Genomic DNA, 26333 nt, shown 5'->3' with positions numbered 1-26333 from the left:
AAAGAATAGAAAACGAACATGAAGAGGAAATAAGGAAGGGAAAACTACATGTATATACATGTTAAGGAGAAATATTTATGAAACGTGACGATAGTTTCCTTATTTACAAAACATAATAATATATTACGAAACATGACAGATTTTCATATATTTTTCGTTTTTTTTTCTTTTTGAAAATATATATTAAAAAAAAAATTATTTAAAAAAAAGTTAATTTAAAAAAATTTATACATTTTTTTTAAAAAAAAAAATTATATATTTTTTTATTTTTTTTGCTCAAAGGCTTAAAAAATTACCTCAAATTTTTGTGTATGAAAGCTGTATGAAAAATGTATGAAATGTGTATGTATGAGCGAAATTTTTAATATAGTTTTCATACACAAAATTGTGAGCGAAAACTTTAAGCCTTGAGTATTGTATGAAAGTTGTTACAATATTGTTGTAGTTGTATTAGTTTTTCAGAAACCTAATATGAACATTATATACGAAAAATGTGAATGAAATTCTAAGTCTTGAGCGAGATATACACATTTTATACCATTCTCATGCATAAAATTTTGAGTGTAATGTATAAGCCTTGATTGAGATATACACACTTCATACATAAAATTTGAGCGAAGTTTTTAAGCCTTGAGTAAGATATACACATTTCATACACAAAAATTTGAGTGATTATTTTAAGTCTTGAATGTTGTATCAAAGTTGTATACAATGTTATTGTAGTTGTATTAATTTTACAGAAATCTAACATGAACTTTATACACAAAAATGTGAGCGAAATTTTACGACTTGAGCGAGATACAAATTTCATATTGTTTTCATACACACACCTTTGAGCGGATTTTTAAAGCCTTGAATGAGATATACATATTTCATACATTTTTAATACCGTTTTCATACGGTAAATTTTGAGCGAACTTTTTAAGCCTTGAGCGAAATATACACATTTCATACAACTTTCATACATAAAATTTTGAGCCAAAAAAACATGTTTTGTATAGGGTTTGTAATGTTATGTTTTTTAAATATAAAATTATCATCACGTTTCGTAAATATTTCTCCTTAAGATGTATATATACGTAGTTGTCCAATAAGGAAACAATCTACAAAAGGCCCACTAACACAGTAACAAAACTCTTTTTAGTGTAAAAGAAATTTATTGGATGCCAAAAATCTTCAGAGTAATGGATTGTTTGGTCAAATTTTCAAAATCTATTTATTTTGAGAAGTGCTTTTAGTTAGAAATGTTTTTGAAAAAGAACTTTGAATAGTAGCCGTTTGTATTTGGCTGCTCTGCTAGTGAAATCAGTCCATTTACACCTATAATTGTTTCAAACCAAAGTCGAACACTAATCAATTTGAAGAACACTTTAATCAATATTAGATAAGCAATTAGTATTTCGGCCAAAGTTCAAAAAGTGCTTCTAGGAAAAAAATAGTTTTTTCAGCTTCTGAAAATAACTTCTGCTACTATAAAACACTTTTTCCCCCCCTAAAAGCTTGATCAAACACCTCAAGTCTCTAAAATAAGCATTTTTTTTTTTTTTTTTTTAAAAAAACAAACACTTTTGACTTCTAGAAGCTTGGCCAAACAAGCTTTAAGAGACGTTCCAAGTATTACCAAACTCCTGGAACTTTTTGACGTAATATAACAACAATAATATATATGTCTCAATTTTAAGCAAACCAAATCTATTTTATTTTCAATTTTCATGTAATCATGTTTGTTCAATTTAAGTCTGTCTAAATCTGTGTTGACTGAAAAATTAGAAATAATTTATGATGCTTAGAGTTGTTATTTATTATAAGGTGTAGATATTTTTTTTTTTTTTATCTCACTCAATATTTGATATCTATTTTTGCGACTCGATTAATTCGGATCACACCGACAAGTGTTATTGCAATACCTAATGTCAATTGCTAATAAATCCATTGGCAAGTTTGTCTACACAAATCCCACTTCTTATTTATTTTTATCTTTTTGTTAAACGGACATTTTATTAATACTAAACGGTTACATATGACGTACTGGGTACATTAGCGCTATCATGGATAGCGAGAACATTAACATTTCCTAAACTAGCTAAACTACTACACATAGTTAACGAGACTGATTTGGTAGTCGTCGCTCCTTGCTTGTCTGCTTCCAAAAAGTTAGTGACGATTGTGGGAGGTGATAGCAAAATAGAAGCCTGATGGTAGGATCCATGCGTTTTGCCCTGCCTTGACAACAGGTCTGCTACTTTGTTGCCTTGTCTGAAATTATGTCGTACCGCTGGACTCCTCAATAGCAACCTGCATGATCGTACAATATCATTAAAAATTGGCTGCGGTTTGTTAAGTAAATGTAGTACCTCAACTGAATCTGTCTCCACCTCCAAGGGAGTATAATTTCTATCAACTACTAGTTGTAAACCCTGAAGCAATGCTTGCAGTTCAGCCATGGTATGGTTTAGACAATGGATGGCCTGGTAATAGCCCAGAATCCAGTTCCCATTTGCATCACGGAAGACACCACCACCACCACCACCAACAACAACAACATACCCAGTGAGTCCCACAGTGTGGGGTCTGGGGAGGGTAGTATGTACGCAGACCTTACCCCTACCTTAGGTAGGGAGGCTGTTTCCGGAAGACCCTCGGCTCAAGAAAAAGCATAGGAAAGGTTAGATACGGGTAAATGATTCAAAGCAATTATGAAAATGAAAACAACGAAAGTGAATAAGCCATGATAAACCATTTTATGCAAACAAATACTCGCAGAAATCAAGGGACAAGAAACTAAAGATCAATGCAACTACTCGCAAGAAAGAATAAACGCGACTACCTACTAGTCTTCTACCCTGATCTGAGTCCTCCATACCCTTCTATTTAAGGTCATGTCCTCGGTAAGCTGAAGATGCGCCATGTCTTGTCTAATCACCTCTCCCCAATACTTCTTCGGCCTACCTCTACCTCTTCTGAAACCGCCACCAATACCTCCTTTTTTAGTTTTTGAGGAGAAAGCACCATCAATGTTCAGTTTCATACAGCCATTATTGGGGGGATGCCATTTAATATTTATCAGGTGTTTTTCAGTATGATGAGTAGTGTTAGAGGTGGAATATTTGTATTCAGTCGCCCGCATAATGATGCAATGATGCTAAGTTTGGTAGAGTTATGGTTGAAGGTATTATGATTCCTGTTTAACCAAATGTGCTAGAGGATAAAAAGATCTAATTCAGATCAGGTTAGATGGTTATACTGAAGGGGAATATTAAGCTCGTGAAGATTTTGTGACCAAGGAGTAGGAGTGTTGAGGATGTTATTCATACTGAGACCAAGATCTAAGCATAGCTTCCTAGCAATCCTACAATCTATCAAAACATGAGTAATGTTTTCTTCTACTGAAGGACATAAGGGGAATGAAGAATCACTCGTTATGCCTATATGATGAAGATAAGATTTAGTAGGAAGTCTATTGTGGGAAATAAGCCAAAGGAATTTTTTTTATTTTTGGCAGTATGAAAAGTGACCATATCCAGTTAAAAGAATCGGTCAGGGCATTTTCATGGGTGAGAAGTTTAAGGGCTGATTTCATGGAGAACATTTTATTTTCTTCACCAGACCAATAAGGTGTGTCATGCTCTCCCATGTGAAGTGTAACAGTGGAGGCAATGGGTTTAATATGATGAGGAATGTCAAAAGAGAGGTTGTCCCATCGCCATTGAACACCATTCCAAAAATTAGCAAGATTGAGGTTACGCTCATTATAGTGAATAGGACCATGAATGATGGATCTGAGAAGGGGCGAAGAGGGGATCCAACTATGATTCCACAGGTTAATAGTAGTGCCGTTCCCCGGAGACCAAGCTACTGCTAAGGAATATATTATACTGCCCTTGAGAGTTGAGAATACTATGCCAAATAAAGGATGAGGAGGATTTAGAGGTGTTCATGCCATACTTTGTAATGAGAGTACGGGTCCATAGAGAGTTCTTGTTTGTGTAAAGCCTCCAAGCTAAGCTAGCTAAAAGGGATAGATTTTTATTATGGGCTTTATAAAGACCAAGACCTCCCTCCTTTCCCATTTGACGTGGTGGAGTTTTTTTCTTTTGACAAGAGTACCGCAAGGAAAATCACGTTGAACTCTATCGATGTATTTACAAACCTTTTTGGGGAGGAGAAAATATTGCATCGCATGCGCTGGTATAGCAATTAGCTTAGATTTTATAAGAGTTAAACAACCAGCTGGGCTTAAAAAATGTATTTTCCTGTTTGAAAGCTTATTCCTCATATTATCCAAAATGAATTGAAAATCTGAGGGTTTCGGAGTTTTACTTAGGATTGGAGTTTTCACACAATAAGGAAAAAATAGCTTTCACAACTTCTTGATCTTGTAAGGGGCTGTCCAATGAGGACAAGTCAATTTGGTGAAAGCTAGTAGGAGAATTCATAATATCATGCAAAAAGGAAGCGTGATGTTTAGTAATAAAAATATTTGTAAAAAAAGAGAAGGTGTGATCCTTAATTTTGTCTGAGTCAGTAATCCCCAGTTGTCTAAATCATCTTTGAAGTAGCATATTTTATTTCTCTTCTCCTATTAATAACAGAAATATGGTAAAACTCCACTTCTTATTGAGTAAAAATGATACATAAAATTGTTTTTCGTATCAACCAATAATTCAAAGCATCTCCATCGATCATTTGCAAGTATCAATGGTAATACTACCAAATTTGGAACAAACTGGTTCGTTGGATTTAACATTTGAAGTTTATTATAATCTTAAAGTAATAATATACAATAATATATATATATATATATATAGTTGCAGCTCTGCCCCTACACGTAAATTAGTTATGATGACAAAGAGTAAAGTAGGTGATGAAATCCAAATCTCACATCTCTCTCTCTCGTTATTTTTTTTTTTATCTCACTTAAATTTTTATTTCTATTTTGCGACTCGATTAATTCGGATCACACCGATAAGAGTTACTGCAATATCTAATGGCAATTGCTAATAAGTTCACCAACAAGTTACAAACCTCACTTCTTATTGAGTACAAGTGATACATAAAAGTGTTTTTTCGTGACAACCAATAATTTAATTAAAAGCATCTTTATTGATCAATTGCAACTATCAATGGTAATACTTCTAAACTTGGAACAAATTGGTTCTTGGATTTAACATTTGAAGCTTATGAATTTTTATTATAATCTTAAAGTAATACTATATAATAATAATTAGATTTATAATTATATATATAATTATAATTATATATATATATAGAGAGAGAGGCGCTACTGAACCTGTAATTAAAGTTGCAGCTCCGATCCTACACATAAATTAGTTGTGATGAATCCAAGTCTCACATTTCTCTCTCTCTCTCTGTGGATGTTTGAATTTTCAATCCAATTGTTTTATCTGAAAAACGAACTATTAACATGAATATTGAAATTGTTTCATTTTTTTTTCTTTTCGCTTAATTTTTTTTTGTTTAATCATGTTTGATTACATTCAGAACCCCAAATTGTTAGGTCCAAGGTTTCACTTATTAATTTTGATGATAACAAACCAATATAATTATTAATAAAAGAACATTTACTTGTGGTAAATTTATTTTTGGTATAGGTTTATTTGATGAAGAATGATTTGGTGAAGATCTAATCAAATATGGAAAGGAAGATATTACGAGATGGAATTACGGAAGACGATGTTGAAGAAAAAGACTTACTCAAATCAAGATGCAAGAATTATGGAAAGAATATTTACTACGGTCGTATGGAAGAAAAATATTCTAGAAAATAAAAAGACCGAGATCAATTTGTTACTTAAGGAAGGTCCACAATCTATGGAGTATCAAGTTATGCCAAAAGTCTTAAGTGCACAAAAATGTTCATGTTCGGAGTGACCAAATACTAGAAGACGAATGTGATTACATTCAAATTAATATAAATCTAGATCGCAGGTGAAATGAAGAGGATCTTGAAATTCTTTTGGGTTGTCTAAATAAAAGCTCAAATTTGAACAGCCAGAAACTTGCCAAACGAAAGCAGCGTACAAGGAAATTTCTACGACTTAGAAGTGAGGTTATAAAGATCAAGTAAGATATCTATTGTACTGAGTCATAAAAGGAAGGAAATAAGTCAGTGTTGAAATTATTCCTTATATGACACTCAAGTAATATGGGTCAGAATCTTCTCCAAACAAAGTGATGAAGTCAACGTCCACATGTATCAAGAAAGAATCCTTCTTAATGGACCAAGGCTTTAATGTTATAAAAGCCAACAAGCCATTAGGACCAAGCCTTCTCACGTTACTCCTAATTCAAACAATATTGGGAAGTTGGAAAATAATGTAGTAAGGAGATATTTCTATAATATTCCAAGAGTTCAAATATGGTATACATTATAATGGTGCCAAGAAAGGAATGTCTGCAAAATCCGTGGAGCAAATATTGTGCAATCAATTCAGGAGAAAATTCATCAAAGCTGAAGATACTATTTCAATTAGAAGATTCACCGTATCAAGACAAATCAGATTCCTTGGAGCATGACGAGCCACTATTTAAAGAAGAAGTGCTAAACTGGTTCAGTACGCAGCCACTTATACTTTCGTCTCAACCTTCTCAAGTTCTTTGCTCTACTTTTCATAAGCATTGTAATCCTGAGTGACTTACCGTGTAAACAAAAAAGAGAGGAGAGATATAGTATAGTTGGTGAGGCTTTGTATTGAGAGGTTGTGTCATTGTTCGTTTCTTTGGTGGGAGAGTGAAAACTAAAGAGTCGTTGTCGGTGAGCGAGTGAAAAACCAACTTTATACGTTGTTGGTGAGCATGTCAAAACCAAATCTTGTTCGTTGTTGGTGAGCGAGTGAAAATCAACCTTGTAAACGTTGGTGGTGAACGAGGAAAACCACAAAGGCTATACTCAACTCAAACTATAAAGAGCTTAAAGAGATAACCTCCTTGCAACCCAAGGGGACTGGATTAGGATACCACATTGGTTCCGAACCAGTATAAAAATTCCTGGTGTCATTTATTTTATTGCTCTCATATTATATTCTGCACCCTTACTATTTATTGTGGTTTATACCTGTGCAAATCGAAGGACTGATAATTTTGTGCAGGCTGTCTCGCTATAAGTCGACTGGCACCAAACAGTAGTCGACTAGATTTTTTTTAATAGGCTTACAATTCACCCCCCTCTTGTACTTTCACAAATCTCATGTTTTAATGATGTTTTCAATAATTGGAATGATACTATGTTGACTGAAAAATTAGAAATAATTTATGATGCTTAGAGTTGTCATTTATTATGAGGTGTAGATAGTTTTTTTTGTTTTTAATCTTACTCAATATTTGATTAGTATCTATTTTGCGACTCAGTTAATTCATATCACACCTTCAAGTGTTGCTGCAATACCTAATGGCAATTGATAATAAATTCATAGACAAGTTTGTCTGCACAAACCCCGCTTATTATTGAGTGCTAATGATACATAAAATTGTTTTTCGTAACAAACCATAATTCAAAAGCATCTCCATCGATCAATTGCAAGTATCAATGGTATTTCTTTTAAACTTGGGAAAAAGTAGCTCGTTGGATTTAACATTTGAAGTTTATGAATTTTTATTATAATAATATTAAAGTAATAATATACAATTTTTTTTTTATATATATATATATAGAGAGAGACAAAAGCTACTGAACCTGTAACTAAAGTTGCAATTCCTACACATGAATTAGTTGTGGTGACATAGAGTAAAGTAGGTGATGAAATTCAAATCTCACATTTTAATCTCTCTCTCTCCGGGTATTTGAATTTTCAAACCAATTGTTTTATCTGAAAAAACGAACTATTAACACGATTATTAATTTTTTTTTCTTTTGGCTTAATTTTTCGGTTTGATCATGTTTGAGTACATTTAGAACCCCCAAATCTCATGTTTTAAGGATATTTTCAATAATTGGAATGATTCCAAAAAGTTCAATTTTAATTATACATAAAAGATTGATTGTAAAATTAGTGTGATATTAATTTCTTCAAATATCGATGGAACCGAACTATTGATATTTCTAAGAATTTTGAAAATCAAGATTTTTACCAGTTAAGTGAAGTCTATTTGACCAAACTTTCAAAATCTACTTATTTTAAAAAGTATTTTTTGAAAAAGTCTTTTTAAGGGTTATAGCTTGTGTTAGCTAAATTAGTTTGAAAACCTCTTTTATCAATATTAAATCAACTTATGACTGACATAAGTGCTTACAGGGAAAAACTATTTTTTGTGTTCTTTGGAAAGAAAAAAACAACTTCTATCTATAAAGTACTAATTAAAAAAAATATTTTTTCCCTAAAAGCTTGGCTAAACACTTTAAGGAGGAGCTTGGACATGTGAACTTCAAATTTGAACTTTTGATTTCAAATTTGTGTTATTTATGACATGTTGAACAAAACTTCAGCCTCAAAATTTTTTATTTCAAATTTCAAATTCATCTAAAAGGTAGAATTTCAATTCCGAATTTGTTATTTTCAAATTTTTTAAACCCACCCATACTTTTAAATTTTGCAAAAAAGATTCATAATTTAAAATTTTGCAAAAAAACATGCTTGACGTGAAGAGATTGTCTGAAGCATGTGGGAGGATTATATTAAAGAATAGCTAGTTACTACTATTGCTGATTTATTGGACCAATGGATTTTAGTAAAATTATGTGTATTTGAAAGTTTGTAATAATAGATATTTATTTATAAAAAGAACATTGTTGTAAATATTAATATTAGTTAATTGTGGATGTCCATAACTCCTAGGTGTAATTCCACCATTAAGTGTAGTAACACCACATATTCACTACCTCCTCATTCATCTCCCATAACCCGATAACCTTCCCCACCTTCTCAAGGGTAAATGTCATGTTTATGACACCTTTTCATGTTACTCAATATAGCCTTATAAATAGAGGCATTGAGAATGATGTTGTACACACTTGGATGAATAAGAAAGTTTTCATCTCTTTTCTTCCTATTTCTATTGCTTTCGTCCTTTTATATTGTTACTCTTTTAGCTTAATTTTACAACACGTTATCAGCATGAGGCTCACAAATTATTGCAGTAATTGAATTTAGATTGCAAAAGAACCGAAGGTTATATGTATTGGCTAACTATTCTCTGCCCCCCAAACCCCTGGGAGAAGGTATATAATTTTCTTTGTCCGCTTATTTGAGTTTGATCTCCACATTAGCTACAAGAAAAATAATAAAGAACAAAGATCCTTTTGGTATGAGTGGAAATATGGTAAGCCACATCTCTATTTATTCCCAACTCGTAAGCAAAAATAAATCTCCAGCCTTCTTGATATTAGTATTATGGTTTATGCAATATTTACTATAGATTTGCTTTCCACACTTTTTATTATGGAATTTGCTTATTGACAGTTATGTTATAGCCATCGGATGAGATACGAAAATACTTTTTGCATGTCAAATAGTAATAGTCTTTGTGTATATTAAAGCTTATAAATAGGAAACTGGTTGTAATTAATAATTAAATAATTGATAAACTTGAGAAGTTTGTTTTGCCAACAAGACTTTTCTCATGAAAGGATTCTTTCCAGAGGCGGAAAAAAGTTGTCACTAAATGTTATCACTGATATGCTTACTTTTAATTCATTGTGATATGTGCATTATATTATTTTTTCTGTGAGTGTTTGCAAAGGGATATGCTAATGGTAAGTTAATTTCACAAGAAAATTTGCATATGTGAAATCTCTATGTAATGGTTAGACATTGGCCGACATGCTCCTTTTCATGGTTTTTTATCTTGCTCTATAAGTATTTATGTTTGTCGAAATGTACTAATATTTTGTTGTAGGAAAGGAATGATGAAAACAAATCTAGAGCACGAAGTGAATGAAATAGCAGATTTGTCCCTTAATGTCTATCCCGTCGGGAGACAAATTAATTTAATAATGTGACCCTTAAAAAATGTTTATATTTCAAGTCATGTTTTGATTTAATGTACTTATGTCTAAGACAAGAAATGATGATTTTTCCAAAGGCTCGAGGCATGAGTCATAGTACACTTTCGCCTATTATGACATGGGTTGAGGGTAGGGCGGTGGAATCAAGTCTCATCTTACCAAGAGGATAAGATATCGGGTTAAGAGTCCAGGTGCATCATGATGATAAGATGTTGGGTTTGAGTCCCATTGATTTATGGCCTAACAAGCCTTTATATGGATACGACGTTGGGTTTGAGTCCCGATGCACTATATTGACGATATAATGATGATTAAGATAAAATAATGTGTATTTGATGAAAAATTGTAAAGCCCGTCCCACTTGATATGCTCCATTCCGTGAGGGGAATGTGGTAGGTGCATAATAAGTCTCAATGAAAACAAGTGGTTTAACGAAAGAATGTGCACGTGGCAAAGGAAAATATAATGTTAATCATTATTGTGGTAATATAAGAGGAAGAACATTACATGTTTTCATAATGGTCCTTCTAAAGGTGAAGGTAATTTTTGTCATCAATTTGGTATGAAAGGTCATTGGGCACGCGGTTGTCGTGCGATCAAATTTGATAAGTTTTATAAATCCTCCATCAAAAGAAAGGAATACAATTTTAAAGTGATATCGAGGTGGGTCTATGAATATGCTAAAGACAATGGGTTTATAATGAAAGTTTATGAAGCACGTATATATGATTATAGTCCATTCCTTGAAGAGAATGTCACCTGTGATAGGCATTATGAATGTTCACCCATTTTTTAAAGTGAAATGTGTAAAATTATGGATAAGGATGTGCTCATATATGGTTGGATATATACCACAACTCACCTCTAAGGGAGGTTTTAGAGAAATAATGAAGTTTTATTTTGGAATAAATGGTCATTGGCCACGTATTTTTAGTTCGTCATAGATATTGTGGTTGCCTTATCTTGAATTGCCGAAGGGTAATAGCAAGAAATAAATCTTGCATATAAGGTTTTGACCATGACCATAATGACAATTACTCCCTGAAAGGAGATGTTCACCATATGGATGGTATAATGAAATATGTGGTAGTACATAATTAATTGGGAGCTCTGGAAAAACTAATTTGCTACTACCCGGAGGAATGAAATTGTTCATAATGTTGGTGTTGTAGTAAGTCTCAAAAGAAACTTTTTAAGTTTCAAAGGCATTGGCCAAATATGAATTATATTGAGACTATAAATTATGAGAAGGTTTAATATTTTCATATTACTACAACTATAGCGGGTAAACAAAATGTATGTGTAATGTTCTCGTTTTTCCTCCGAATTTGTACTACATAAATACAAGCATGATGGAATCACATGCTACGGAAGTTGGTATGACCGGTTGGCCATCCGGTTCAAATGTGATGCGAAAATAATTGAGAATTCATGTGGTTATATATTGAAGAAATAGAAAATTCTTCACGAATTATCTTGTTCTCATGAAAAATTAATTATTGTACCAGCTAAGGTTAGGATTGTATCCCCTGAGTTTTGAACGTATAAAATGTGATATATATATATATATATATATATATATATATATATATATATATGTGGGCCCAATCACTGCCATGTGGACCGGTTTACTATTATATGGTTTTAATAAATGTATTTATGTTATGGTCACATGTGCATTTGGTATCAACTTGCAATTTGGTTTTTGCAAGGTTGTTTGCTCAAATTTTTAAATTAAGAGCACGATTCTAAATTAGGCAATGATGTTGATAATGCTGGTTTATATCCAAGTTGGTTTAGCAGAAATTGTATGCCTCTGATTATAGCTAAACAATTGGTTATGAGAACAAAACTTCTAAAAAGAAATTTGGGATGAGATATGTTATTTAATATGTAGCAGCACTTTTACGCATCAAGCCAACAAGTTATAATAAGTTCCCTTATTATAATTGGTTCAGGGTCAGGAACCAAATAATTCCTATCTAGAAATTTAAATGTGTGGTATATGATTTAATTGCTCCACCACAACGCACATAGAGGGGTCCCCAAATAAGGTTGGGAGGTAAATGTTAGATTACATAACATTAGGGGGAGGGATGATAAGCAGCTAAAAAATAAGGTATATGCAATGAATTATCACTGGTATGATCCTTGTTGAAAAGATAATTCAAGTTAACTGCCAGACGCATTTACTGACCCAAAGTGAATATTATATTCCAGATGCAAATGCTCTAATTAGAATAGTCCTTGAAGAACATAGTCTATGGCGATAGACCAACCGGTTCCAAAAGTAAAACTCCTTGAAGAAGGAGATGAGCAAATGATTGATGGTCATAATAATGAAGCAAGTGCTTTAAACGAGCATCAGGATATAACACTTCATAAAACCTTGATAAAGGTTCAGGTATCGGAAAATGATGAAAAATGAACAGATCTCGATAAGTTAGGTCGTAGTGGAACCACTATCAAATACCCGTCGACGGTCCCTTTGATATAATGTAGTGCTCAACATTATAATTGGTGATGATGTAGTGCTCAACATCATAATTGGTGATGAGGATCTTGAATTCAAATCTATCAAAGAATGTTGACAGCAATAATGATTGGCCAAATAAAATACGCAATTCAAGTATATTTCGTTTTAGTTGGAAAAGTGATGTTTTGGATCTATACTCCAAGGACCTCAAGGTATAATGTCAGTGGGGTACAAATGGGTTCGTGTGCGAAAAGTAAAATGATAAATTAAAATCGTAAATATAAAATACGGCTTGTGCCTTGTGGCATAAAGGTTTTTCGCAAGTCCTAGCATTATTGTATGGATATGTATTCTTCTGTGGTAGATGCAATGAGGTTGTTGTACAGTCTGGCAGTACATGAAAATTTTGAATGCGTATAATGAATTGTTGTCAATATGGCTATACAGACAGCGAAAGAAAATCCGTAGGGATTTAAATTGGTCTGAAGCATATCAGGTTTACGAAAATAAAGCTTCAGCAAATCTTTACATGGTGCGATTTCATTGAGTACCCCAATGGTTGTGATGTCACTAGATATAATAAATATAATTTAGACTTCATGAAAATGATGGGTATATTGAATCATGATCGATTATACACTACAAAAGAAATTATTGATATAGATTTGTTTATCCTAAAAAATATTATCAAGGTTTTGTTGGTTATGTAAAATGCAGGGCACTATTTTTATTATTACATGAAGTTTGTTCTTCGAGCAAGTTACCGATAATTATTGATACTTATTCTAGTCCTGCAAATGTGATAGCTACGTACAAAGCAAGTCAGGAATGCGTATTTGGCTGAGATCAATAATTCAACGCATTTTGCAATAGTATGATGTTTATTTGAAAATGAAGATTTCAATAATATTATACGAAGGTTCTCAATTGAAAGAAGGATATATCAAAGGAGACAGAACATAACACATTTCGCCGAAGTTTTTATTCCAAACATGATCTTCAACAAAATGGCAAAATAGATGTTCAATAAATACACTTGATTGATGATTTGACGGATATGCTCACTAAAGCCTTACCAACCTCGACATTTGAGAAGTTGGTATACAAGATTGAGATGTGTCATCTCTAAGAATTAAGTAACATTTTCATCAGGGGGAGTATAATACGCGCTGTACTCTTTTTCCCTTAGCCAAGGTTTTGTCTCACTGAGTTTTCCTGGCAAGGTTTTTAATGAGGCAGCTAGCAATGCGTATTACTACATATGTGTACTCTTTTTCCTTCACTAGAATTTTTTCCCACGAGATTTTTCCTAGTAAGGTTTTAACGAGGCATACTATCTATCAATGGACATCCAAGAGGGAGTGTTGTAAATATTAATATTAGTTAATTGTGGATGTCCATAACTCCTACGTGTAATTCCACCATTAAGTGTAGTAACACCACACATCCACTACCTCCTCATTCATCTCCCACAACCCCATAATCTTCCCCACCTTGTCAAGGGTAAATGCCATGTTTATGACACCTTTTCATGTTATTCAATATTGCCTTATAAATAGATGCATTGAGAATGATATTGTACACACTTAGATGAATAAGAAAGTTCTCATCTCGTCTTCCTATTTCTATTGCTTTCATCCTTTTATATTGTTACTCTTTTAGCTTAATTTTACAAGAAACATAAAGATATGTGATTTATTAATTCAGTGTCTTAGGATATTCCGGTACCTTGTTTATAAAATTATTGTTTGCTCATTTGAAATATTGTATAAGAGTTGGGAAAGTTTAAATAGTCTCATAAATATTTGTTAGGATTTTCATGTTTATGAAAAAAATACAACTTTTGCAATCCAAATTTTATGATATATATAACAAAATAATTGCACAGAGTTTGGGGATCTTGCCCCATATCAGGCTCTTGTTGAACATAAGTTAGCAAAAGGTTATCTTGGTTACAAACAGAAATATTTCTAGCAAAAGAAATTCTCAAAATATTTGCCCAAACTGCTTTATATACAAAGGGGGAACTATTAAAAAGTGAGTATGATTCAAAAAGCTGCTCTTCGATCCTTCCTATTCAGGAGGTCCGCTACTCTGTTTTGTTCACTATAAGAGTGCCTGGATTCCCCAATTTTTGGATTATCCAAACGCCTACTAAATCTCTAAAATAAGTGTTTTTCTAAGAAAAATAATAATTAAACATTTGACTTTCTAGAAAGTTGGCCAAAGTGACTATTAGTGATTAGTCCGTTTGAAATAACAAAAAGCTATTGGTTAATTCGATTTTCTGAAATTACTACTATATATATTTAAGCGTTGATAAAACGCTTTTGTCATCCTCACATTACTAATAGCTCCTATTGAGATCCTACACGTGGCAACAAGGCTGTTGCCCTCATTTATTTTCTTCAGCCAAATTTCAGTTGGGCCTTTGTAAATTGTACGGTGTTGTTGACACTAATAACATTTGGGATATCTTCCTATTCCAGATTCCGTCCAATTCACAATAAGTGTTCACTTAACCTTTTTATTTTGAGTCAAAATAAGTGTCTACTTATATAATTAAAAATAAATAAATTATTTTCTTCCAAATTTACCCCTATTTAGATAAGTGAATTTTTTATGTAATCAAGAAACTATATAATTAGGTCTTTAATTAAGGATAATTTAGTCCACATTTTTTTTTGAGTTAATATTTTCTTAAACGGTATGCGAAAGACTCTTATTTTGAACCGGAGGAAGTATTAGATTACTCTATTTAACTTGTCTATTATATTAAAAACAATTTTTGTTTTTCATTTGTTTATTTTATCAAATTAAGATAGATTTATTAATTTTTTAATCTGATATACCACTAATTTCTTCATGCACCTTTACTTCATATTTGTCAGTAAAAAAAATCAAAACCTACTGATTGCATGATTTCGTATTTTATTCGCGTTGAATCAATACGATTCTCATGTAGTTGGTTCTTTTGTCCTAACTTATTTATCTAAACTGCATAAAAGATTTTGTGAATAATTTTATTCTAATTAACTGGTCTCATATAGTGTTGGAAATGAAAGATAGTATTATCAGTCGAGATGAATTATTATTTTTTGAAAATCTATTGTTTGGTTAACTAAGAATGAATATTTTCAAGCATACAATATGTATGAAGAATTAGATTGATTATTAACCAGGTTCAATTAATGAGTTTATTTTCCCTTAATTTCGTTTAAAACTTAACTTATGTTTTTCAATTTATGATCTTCACAGAGTCGTAATTATTTTTCATATTTTATATCATAAAGTAATATTGGATTTTGTATTCCTTTGTATTTGCTAATTCTTCCTCATAAATATTTTTTGTTTTGAATAATATTCAATTATGTGACAAAGAAATTTTAATAATTATAAAGACTTATCGACAAGATATAATTAATGCATCATTATATTTCTTTAATTAAATTATTATTTTTATATCATGAGTTAAGCCCGGGCCTCATACGACTAGTACACACCGAGAACCAACAACAACCAGTGCCGGCTAGATTATGAAGCCACTCAAGCAATGGCTTGGGGCCCCAATTTTTTGGGGTTTCCACTTTTTTCTTGAAGATGTATTATGTGTACTAGTGTATTATTAAAAGTAAAATTTGCTTTGTTAAATTTGAAGAGAAATTTTTGAGGAGAAAATGCAATAATTTTTTATTTTTAATGTGGGGATCATTGTAATAATTAAGGAATGAAATAATTTTTAGGAAATTGTTTTCTTATGTAGGTAATTGGATACCTACTTTATTGCCTCATTTATATCTTACCAATTAAAATGGGCCCACATTATTATTCCTACATTTACCTTTTTCATTCTCCGTTTCACTATTCTTATTTTCAATATTTTGAATTCTCAAACGCCTGCAAGAGATCAAAACTTGCTTGTTGATATCTTCTTTAAAATTTCAAGCATTGCAACAAAGAATCATCATATTGAAGCAGTGCAACACCATTTCGATATCGTTATATCAACTTATCAATTTTTTGAGTCATATTCTATTATGCTAACTTTATTTATATGTTCATTAAATATTTGTCGTTGTTGATATTCTTACTCCATTACTATTTCAATCTTTCCTTTTTTAAAAAAAAAAAGAAATTTTTTTAGGGCCTCTCTGAAGCTTGGATTTAGGCCCCTAATTTTGTTAAGACGGCCCTGACAACAACAACAACAACATACTCAGCGTAACTCCACAAGTAGAGTTTGAAAGTGTAGGATGTAAGCACACGTTACCCCCAAAGAAGTTATTTCTGATAGACACTCGGCTCATATTCAAACCAAACCGATCCGGTTCGGCCAGTCTATTTCATTAAACCGAATAAGAGTTCCCCGGTTCACACCCCTAGAGGGAGGAGGGTTTTTCGTAAAACCCTATAAACCAGCCAGCACAAGATAGGAAAAAAGAAACGTAATAATAAACCTTTGAGAATTCATGGCGATGTTAATTAGACGAGCATTAGTTTCTTACCGCAACATCTATGGTGCATTACGGGCCACTAATTTGACCCGTTTCTCCTCTTTGGGCGGGCCCAATTCAAGTCCATTTCACAAAGAAACAACTGTTCCTTTTTCTATGCAACAGACCAACAATTTTATACTTGAAAGTCGAAGGGGTTTTGCTAAAGGAAGAAGACAAATGAGTACTCATTCTATTTCCCTTTCTTATTATTGATCCTCCAATTTAGTGCATATTCTATTTACATTTCTCAAGTATGCGAGATGGTAACTCAACTAATAGTTATTATCTCAGAAAAAGTAGCGACCGTATGAGAAATCAACTCCTTAGTAAAGCTAATTGCTTAGTAAAGTAGAGTTGAAGTTTCAAGATTTTGTATATGAAAAATGATTTTAGGTTTCTATGTGCTGACAGTGTAAAATATACTAACACAATTAGTTCACTTACAACCTAATGACTAATACTATAGGTAAATGTAAATCTCTATATAATAAGCATTAATCAATAACTGATAAAAATGGTAATTAACATACTATCACAGCCTAAACTATGAAAAATGGAAATGAGTTTAAGTTATAAACACTGCTATCAGGTCGACAAAAGAATATCATGAAAAAGTGTGATTTGTGATCTTGAAAATAAGACAGGTTACCTGAATAACAAAGGTTACTTGTTAGTGTAAAAATTGTTTATACCGTTGGTGGAATTAGTTAAAACTCATGAAAAGTATGTTAGGATATATTATAGTTGCTCAAATGGGTGGGCGCAATTTTATCTTCCATTAATATCATGTGTGCATTTTCTCTCGTTTTGCATTTGTTACCTTTCATTTGGGTTATTATTATTTGTAATGATGGAACCTTTCTATTTTTGGTATAGTTTTGGATGAAATATGATATCGGTCACCATTGGAGATTGGATGTTCTTTGTAAAAATCATGTCTTAGTTAGAATTCTCTACTTTCTGCATTTTAAGAGGGGGTATCCACATTCACATCAATGAACTATTACTCTCATTAAAAGAAGAAAAAAGAGAGACTTACGCGTATTTATTGACTTTGTTTCACAAAAGTTAATGTTTGTTATTTGAACCAAGAGGATTAGTTGATCATTCAGAATAAAAGGTTTCTGGAGTTTGTTCATCACAAATACACAAAATGGTATCTTCAAGTTTCTTGTTTTGAGGCAATATACTTGAAGTTTCTGACCTCTTGGAATCTGTTGTCCCCCACGATGAATTTGTAGGGGAGGAGGTAGATGACGATGATTATGGAAATGCACCGGCAGCTGTAAACGTGGGTCCTACCATTAAAGCTACTGCAGTCTCACAGATGGAAGCAGCAATTGATGCACTATCGCGAGAATTGACCAAGCTGCGAACTGGAAGAGCATCAGCTGGTACATGAATGGATTTCTGTTGTAATACAAGCTACTTTGTTTGCCTTTGATTTGGACTCATTCTTTTAGCTTCTTGGATTTAACAGGGATGCTAGATCATATCATTGTTGAAACAGGAGGTGTTAAGACACCTCTTTGCAGGATGGCTGTCATTTCAGTGCTAGACCCGAAAACCTTGTCAGTGAATCCTTATGATCCGAATGTAATTTTATACACTTAAACCCATACACATATACTGTCTGGTTTTCGATATTTTTTCCATACATATTTGCCTTACTTGATTAATGGAGCATTTCTTTATATACATTATGGGTGCAAAGAAGTTGCTAAACAGAAGTGTATTTTATATAAACATGCATCATGATCAATTGTCTTTTGCAGACCCTCAAAGAGATGGACAAAGCCATTATTTCATCTCCATTGGGCTTAAATCCTCAATCAGACAACCAGAGATTAATTGTACCAATACCTCCGTAAGTATCCATCTGAAAGAGTAAAATTGTCTCTCCTGCTTTGCAATCCACCTATTTGTTAGGCTAAGATGTCGAAAATAGAAGCAAATACTTGATTTAATCTCAACTTGATAGTCTTTAACTGTAACTTTCATGTTGCCAGTATTTACATGTAGAATGGCTTGAAGTACAATATGTTGATGTAGAAAAAAAAATCATTATAACATTTTTTCAAGACAATCAATCTTCCTAGGGAATATGCCTACTTCAGGCAATTAACTGTCATGCTTCTTCGTTTGCATCAGCAAGATTTTTGGGATATGTGGTTTGCAGTGAGAACTTTATGTCCTGTTAAGATTTCCAATGCCTTTTGACTCACCCTTTCTTCTTTTCCCGCAATCTGTGCAACAAGCAGGTTGACTAAGGAGCATGTACAGGTGACCCTTCATCCTTGTCAATTTCAGTAGTTGTTTATTGTTCCTTTTGCTGATAGTGTCATCCTCTTTACTAGGCTGTATGCAAAGTGGTCGCAAAATCATCTGAAGACGTTAAGCAAAGTATAAGACGAGCCCGCCAGAAGGTACACTCTTGACCAAACACCTCTGCCTATTTTCTCCCTTTCCTCCTGACAATCTTTTTCTCGTCGTTCTAACTTTTTCCTTTTTTACATCCATAAGCAAAAGAAAGTAGCCCTAACAGCAGAAAAGTACCCATTTCATCCTATTGAAATGTAAAACCCCAAAAGTTTATATGTAAGAAATAAGGGGAAACAGAAACTTAATAAATTAAGTGGCATTGGAAGAAAAGACAAGATGATTGGATAATGGATGGGATCACATCCATGTCAGCCGAAGGATAAAATAACTGAAGATACATAAGGAGGGAAAGGAGAAAGAGCAGGTAAATACGTAAGGTTTTGGGGCAACTTTTTAGGTTGAAAACAACATATGATGAAATTAGGTAAGTAGTTGCACATATATTTGATGAAGCCTATTTATTGAGATTGACCAGAATATGGTTTTAGCCAGCTCAAGCTCATTAAAAGCTGGGAAAATAGTCAGGCCCTAGTTATTCATGATCTGTGTCATATTCTGTGCAGCCCTAATTGTGAGTTGGTTTTTTCAAATGCTGTTGTACAGTAAACACTAGACAATTGCATTTGGCTATTACTGAAGTGCTTGATGCACGACAACCGCTACACTCTCATAAGAATTCAATTAAGTAAATAATCTTCAAACTGAGGGACATGTTGTGCACTTTCTTATTTTATGCCCTTTTGACTTCCAAGGGCATAAATGGTCCAAATGGATAGAAATGGATATTGGTGATTCATGTAGCTTACCCAACTTGTTTTTGATTGAGGTGTAGTAATACTAGTAGTTGTTGTTGTCGTCGTGTCATCTTTGAAGAGAAACTAAATTAATAAGTTATTAAGGAGCCAACAGTCGGATTTCTCTTGTGAACCAAAAAAAAAAAGAACCAAAATTGATTAGTGATAAGGAGCCAACAATTGGATTCTTCTTACTCATCCATAATTTATTTTTATTTTTTAAAAAAAAAAAAAAAAAAGGGAAGAAAAAGATTAAGTGGGAGGCAGCCAACAATTGGTTTTCTCTTATCAAAGAATATATATAGAACTAACCTATTATAAAAAAGAAAAGAATATATATGTAGAGCTATGAGTGTAGGAAAGTGATGGAATGGGAGTCGAAGAAAAGTTTAGGATGATGGTTGTGTATCTACAACAACAACAACATACCCAGTGTAATCTCACAACTGGGGTCTGGGGAGGGTTGTCTGTACTCTGTACGCAGCCTCACCCCTGCCTTGTGAAGGTAGAGAGGCTGTTTCTGATGGACCTGTTGTTTTTCTGCAATATCTAAATGAAGCTGGAGGTGTGTTGGACTTTGGTTATTGCTGGGTAACAAAGACATGACCTTCTTGAGTGCGGAGAGCTCGGAAAGTAAATGGTTCGTAACTATAGTGCTTTAGAGGGATTATATTGTGTAAGTTGAATTCTGATAGTATCATTCTGGTAGTATCTAGTTGCAGCACTGTACGGAGACAGGTGCTTTTGAGGAACAACAGAGAAGGAATATTGGCATTGCAAGAGGTTTAACAAAAGTTGTGTGTGCATGTGTATGTGTATGCTTATTTGATGTCCATGATACTCTCCTCGCATGGCCTGTACTGAAGAAGATGTGATCAATTACCTTTGTCTCCTTCCTTTATGAGGTCGAATGTTTATTTTCCATTTTCTCCATGCGAAACAGCAACATGGCCAGCAGTATCGCTGCTAAGATTTATTGGTGAACTCAATCTCCACCTCCCAAATAAAATGGAAGTAAAGAGGAATGGGAGAAATGACATTGAGCTGATGAAAACAGTCATATGCATGTAGGTTTTGCTTGGATATAACCAGAGTACTTATGTGACGGTAGAAATGTTTTCTCTTTGATACTACAAGATGTTAATTCCTTTTTTTCCAGGCTTTGGACACTATAAAGAAATCTGTGCCCAAAAAGAAAGACAAAGACAAGTCAGCTTCAGCTTTCTCAGAAGATGATGCAAAAAGACTGGAGAAAGAAGTATGTTATTTTACTTGTTTGCTGAAGAACTTGCTATGTGCTGTATAATTTATATTCTATGCCGTACAGGCTCTTTTACTTGGTTTTATGTGTGTTCTTTCAGATTGATGACTTGACTAAAAAGTTTATAAAGTCAGCAGAAGATATGTGCAAGTCGAAGGAAAAAGAAATAACTAGCGCCTGAGAGTTTTCATTTCATCTGAGGCTCATGGAAAGGTTCAATTTTTTGGCGGAAGCTATTGAGGGAACTACTTAAGCTCCAGAATTCTTGTTTTCAAAGTCGGAAAAAGATATCAAGACATGTTACAAGTGATTATGCTGATACTTGAAAGAAAATATTGTATTTCGTATAATGTATGCTGTTGGTTTTAGCTGTTTACGTCCACGATCATATATCATTTCATTTCGTGACAAGTGTTGAGATAATGTAACATTACTTTTAATTCAAAAACCATTTGTTCTCTCTCTTCTACAAGAATAATTATATACAACAAAAGTATACTGGAATTTGCACAGAGCAGAATCATGCCAAATAAAATTTCATATCTGTTAAAGTCAGCTACAAATTCATAAGCAATGTTACACTTCATCACTGCTGAATTGTGGATCTAATTGCCAGCTCTATGACAAAAGGATCAAACTGCAGATGTGATAATTCTCTAAGGTATCACTTCAATAAATGGAAGATAGGGTAACAATGTCATAAGACTCATACATGTCTACATGACTGCAAAATTATCGCTACCAGGATCAATTGTCTGATAGCTGCACAAGGAAAGGCATTTCGCAGAAGCCGTGATTGTTAAACTCCAAAAAAAGGTTGGTTTAGACCAGACCAGAAAATCAGATAATGCAGTAAGACAAACCAACATGCCTTTTCTTGTTATGAAGAAATTGCGTAACTTTCTTCAGTTTGGAATGCAAGGGTCAACCTTTTCAACATGTACATTGCCATCATAGTCAATTTTGTAGGAGATGTTAAGGCCTTCCAAAATAAGGTGGTAAACAATATCATCAGGAAAATGAAGTTCCTCTTCACTGTTGTCATCTTCAAGCGTTACATTATTCATGCTGTTATTTTCAGTCTTATGAGGCCGGATTCTCTGAGATAATGATCGTATGTCCCATGACAGCACTTGTTGAATTAAGTTTCGAAATTCAGTAGAAGATGTATAAAGTGATATCTCATTTTTCTTCTTCTTCTCCATATTTCTTGACCAACAATGGTTCAGAGAGGCAGAGAAGTCGTGAGAGAAGTTAACAGATGTTACAGCTAATATATTATCAGCCGTTATCCAATCGGGGACCATTGCACCGGGGATGCTATCACAGTATGGAAGATATGGCTTGATATCAAGGACCGGAGTTCCATCAACTAAATCAACACCAGAAATGAAAACTTTATTCCCATCCACAGAGTCAATCTTTGCAACAGTGAGGCCTATAGGGCATGGGCGATGAGGAGATCTTGTTGCAAAGACACCCATCCTTTCTCCTTTCAGCCTTGGTACTTTTACCTTTGCCTTGAACTTAGACCGTGATGGATGCTTCCATGACTTGTCAAGATTCGTATTTAGATGAAAGACAAAGATTATCCAACAGTGAGAGTAGCCTTCAAGACCCTCAAGAGATGCAGGCGGAACTCGAGTTGGATCAAATACCAGACAAGCTCTAGCAAGTGGTACAATCAAAGGTTGCCTTGGAGTCCCATTCCTAATCACAAATATTAGTGCCACAACATATTATTTACAGTACCATCCGTATTAACAAGTCATACAAGAAAACACACTGTTGAAAAAAAGAAAAAGGTACCTCGTGGAGAAGCATGACTGAGTGATTGCAATAGGTGCCAAAGGATATGAATTATTAGAATCATTTGAGTTGGCCACCTTCCTCAATGCCTGTTGAGCTCTAATGCGGCCTTGCCTCTCAGCACCGCAATTTTGCAACGCAGCCTTCAAAGATTTTTCCAACTCTCGGATTTTCTCCTCATCAGCCCTTGTCTTTCTTCTCCAAAACACAACGCCTATGGCTGCTGCTGATGCAGAAAGAGCGGCGAGTGCTATGGAGATTGTAAGCAATTTGGTCGCCGCCATGAAAAATAATGACCTAGAACAAAAGATGAGCATAAATATTATTGACCTTCCTCATTTGAGAACATAAAATAACGTTACAAGTTCAATGTATTTTATAGGAGTTATTGGCCATAACCATTCTTGAACTATGGCCCAAACCTAAGGTACATCCTTGTGTTACTAGAGTAAACAGAAAAATCCCTTGACTAATCCAGAAGTTGCAAGAACCATCCTTTTTCTTAATAGCATAAACCAAAACACGCGACTTTCCCCCCTCAATCTCTCAATTCTGTCTCTCCCGCTTGATCATCTTCCACCTTCATCGCGACTAAGGCTTCAAAAACTAAAGTGTCTTTCACTCTGAACTTCATAGAATAATTTAGAGAAAAGTTAGACGAAGAAGAGATTAAAGCATGTTATTCTCCTAAACCAAAATACATGACTTCCCCTTCAATATCCTGGTCAAAAGTACAGCTCAGAGCCATGTTGCTTGGACTTCTCAAAAATGTCGACGGGTGCGTGTTGGATCCTCCATAGTGCATTTTTGAAGGATCTGACACGAGAGCGGCAAAATTTTTGGAGAGTCCGAGCAACATAGGCTCAGAGTTTTTAACCACCACAAGTGGGTGATGGTTTATCATGGAAACAACTCAGTGAATTTCACATTACTTTCTGCTGTACTTCAACTATATGGGTATATTTACAATTGAGAGTTTTGATGACAAGATGGTGGCTCTTTTGAGCCAATTCATATCCCCAGTAGCCCACTACATTTACAAACTAACAGATGCTAACATAGAGTTCACTGAATATCAGTTCCAAAAAAGTATAGTGCACTGAATAATGGGACTCGGAATTTACAAAACATAAATTCAATCTCTTTCAGGCATTTTACCAAACTGGTAAGGGGCATCTCAACACTGACTAATGGGACTTGAAATTTACACAGAACATAAACTCAATTTCTTTCAGGCATTTTAACAAACAGCTAAAGGGCATCTCAGCACTGACTAATGGGACTTGAAATTTACACAGAACATAAACTCAATTTCTTTCAGGCATTTTAACAAACAGCTAAAGGGCATCTCAGCACTGACTAATGGGACTTGAAATTTACACAGAACATAAACTCAATTTCTTTCAGGCATTTTAACAAACAGGTAAAGGGCATCTCAACACTGACTTAGCAGATCTTCTACACTGTATGATTATTTCTAGTTTTACTTAGCAAATACAATAATAATCTTGAATAAAGATGAAGAGAACATAAACTAACTAATCCAACTAGTCAACTATATTAACAAATTAAAATACTGCCACAACAAGATTATGGACTTGACTTTTTACCTTGTTTCATGAAGAGCTAGGAAGGGCAAATTGTGTCAAAAAAAAATAAATAGCTCTAGTGCTTTAATTGCCTGCAAGTTTATACTTCGGCCGTACAGCGTACTATAGATTACAAACACATTAATTAATATTTTAAGATCTGTCATCTACTAAAAATTACTACAATATAATTAATCCGTTAATGCTGTAATTTCTCGAGTAGCATGAGCATCACGACTTAATTACACTGTATCACCCACCAAAGGCTTATAATTTAAAGTATAGGTTCAATTTTTATAGAAAATTATAACCTAATTTACAAAATAACCAGCAAATATATAGATTTTGTTAATTTATACTTAAATATACATATGAGATACATTTCAATATATAAATTTTGTATATTTTAGCCATTGTCGGTAGTTAAGTTTGGCCGAAAGATACGTATGCGTAACTTTCCCTCCTCCTAATTCCCCTTCTCTAATCCCCTAGTTGTAACAAAAAAAATAAAAATTACTGCTCTACCATCATTTTTAACTTTTCTTTTTTGAAGTAGATTAATTTAATTTTTACAATCCCTTTGAGGACATTCGATGAGAAAAGGCTTTTTTTCTTCTTCTTAATATATGGCAAAGCCTCACGCATCCTCCATCAACTTTCACCACAACTGTAAATACTTATCCGCATTTGGTGGTTATGAGCCTGTTTGGATGGGCTTATGCATATAAGCTGCAAACAGCTTATAAACTAAAAAAAATAAGTTGGGATAGTCTAACTTATTTTTTTTTGGCTTATAAGCTGCTTTAGATAAGCTAAGTCAAATGAGCTCAATTATTTTTTTAAGCTTATTTTAAGTACAAAATGACTTTAAGCTGGCCAATCAAACACTCACAAAAACTGAAACAACTTATAAGCCAATCCAAACGGGCTCTATATCTATCCAGTGAATACATGACACATACGCATATATACATTGATAGCATCAGATTGTATTTTTTTCATTATCTTAATTTATGATTTAATCATGTTATTATATAATTTAGTGTGAAAATTGGGTGTGGGTAAATTCTTACCCACCATAATTAGCTAGCTACCTGGTCATAATTGGAATCCTTCCTCTAAATAAGTCAGTAAATACAAATTTAACGTATTATACTGATTAATTTATTAAAGACATAGTTAAGCACACAAGGAAGAAATATAAGTTGCTTGTTAATAGAGTTTACTTAACTGTTCATTAAACCTTTCGAAGATATAACGGCAGGTAAGTAGTTTGGTGCAGTGAATCTAAAATGTCATCTTATATATCCAGCCTATGGTGTGTCTTAATCTTTTATTTTCAAATAATAGTAAGCTCTTAGCAGATCATTAAATGGTGTATAATTCAGTAGACAACTGCCTTATTGTTTCCCAACAGATTTATTCCACTAGTGATTTGTCAAATCGTGTGCCATCCACGTCTAATTTGACAAGTTATTTTTTTGACAGTTATTTAGTAAATGATAATTTCTTTTTTTTTAATTTTCTTTACAACTCATGAACTTTCTAAATCATGATTTGAAGAT

The 26333-nt window shown here is 33.4% G+C and overlaps 2 protein-coding genes across 6 annotated transcripts; one reads left to right on the top strand and one right to left on the bottom strand.

The window, feature by feature from the left end:
- Nucleotides 1-16801: 16801 nt before the first annotated feature.
- On the top strand, nt 16802-21829 carry LOC132613616 (uncharacterized). The gene is made up of 8 exons (XM_060327716.1): nt 16802-17114; nt 18175-18327; nt 18414-18529; nt 18709-18800; nt 19195-19216; nt 19291-19359; nt 21269-21367; nt 21471-21829. The coding sequence occupies exons 1-8, from the start codon at nt 16907-16909 to the stop codon at nt 21549-21551; spliced, it is 840 nt and encodes a 279-aa protein (XP_060183699.1). The 5' UTR covers nt 16802-16906; the 3' UTR covers nt 21552-21829.
- Nucleotides 21830-21882: 53 nt separating this feature from the next.
- LOC132613615 (uncharacterized) lies at nt 21883-25315 on the bottom strand. 5 transcript variants are annotated; one of them, XM_060327712.1, is made up of 3 exons: nt 24790-25315; nt 23180-23807; nt 21883-23080 (listed from the first exon to the last, which is right to left on the bottom strand). In XM_060327712.1, the coding sequence occupies exons 2-3, from the start codon at nt 23494-23496 to the stop codon at nt 22276-22278; spliced, it is 1122 nt and encodes a 373-aa protein (XP_060183695.1). In that variant the 5' UTR covers nt 23497-23807; nt 24790-25315; the 3' UTR covers nt 21883-22275. The 5 variants fall into 5 exon arrangements, with proteins under 5 accessions (XP_060183695.1, XP_060183697.1, XP_060183698.1 ...); XM_060327714.1 differs by having other exon boundaries at nt 23180-23476; nt 24790-25313; XM_060327715.1 differs by lacking the exon at nt 24790-25315 and having other exon boundaries at nt 23180-23476; nt 23579-24777.
- Nucleotides 25316-26333: the final 1018 nt, after the last annotated feature.

Source organism: Lycium barbarum, chromosome 10 (assembly GCF_019175385.1).
Source record: "Lycium barbarum isolate Lr01 chromosome 10, ASM1917538v2, whole genome shotgun sequence".
Classification (NCBI taxonomy): Eukaryota; Viridiplantae; Streptophyta; class Magnoliopsida; order Solanales; family Solanaceae; genus Lycium; species Lycium barbarum.
The sequence above is the reverse complement of the archived record's forward strand: the minus strand, read 5'-3'. Positions and strand labels throughout refer to the sequence as shown.

Coding starts and splice junctions, on each gene's coding strand:
- LOC132613615 (XM_060327712.1), bottom strand. CDS start 23,496: ATGCTCATCTTTTGTTCTAGGTCATTATTTTTCATGGCGGCGACCAAA. Junction 23,081..23,179: donor CAGTCATGCTTCTCCACGAG/GTACCTTTTTCT, acceptor ATTTGTGATTAG/GAATGGGACTCCAAGGCAAC.
- LOC132613616 (XM_060327716.1), top strand. CDS start 16,907: ATGGCGATGTTAATTAGACGAGCATTAGTTTCTTACCGCAACATCTAT. Junction 18,801..19,194: donor TTAATTGTACCAATACCTCC/GTAAGTATCCAT, acceptor TGCAACAAGCAG/GTTGACTAAGGAGCATGTAC. Junction 19,360..21,268: donor TAAGACGAGCCCGCCAGAAG/GTACACTCTTGA, acceptor CTTTTTTTCCAG/GCTTTGGACACTATAAAGAA.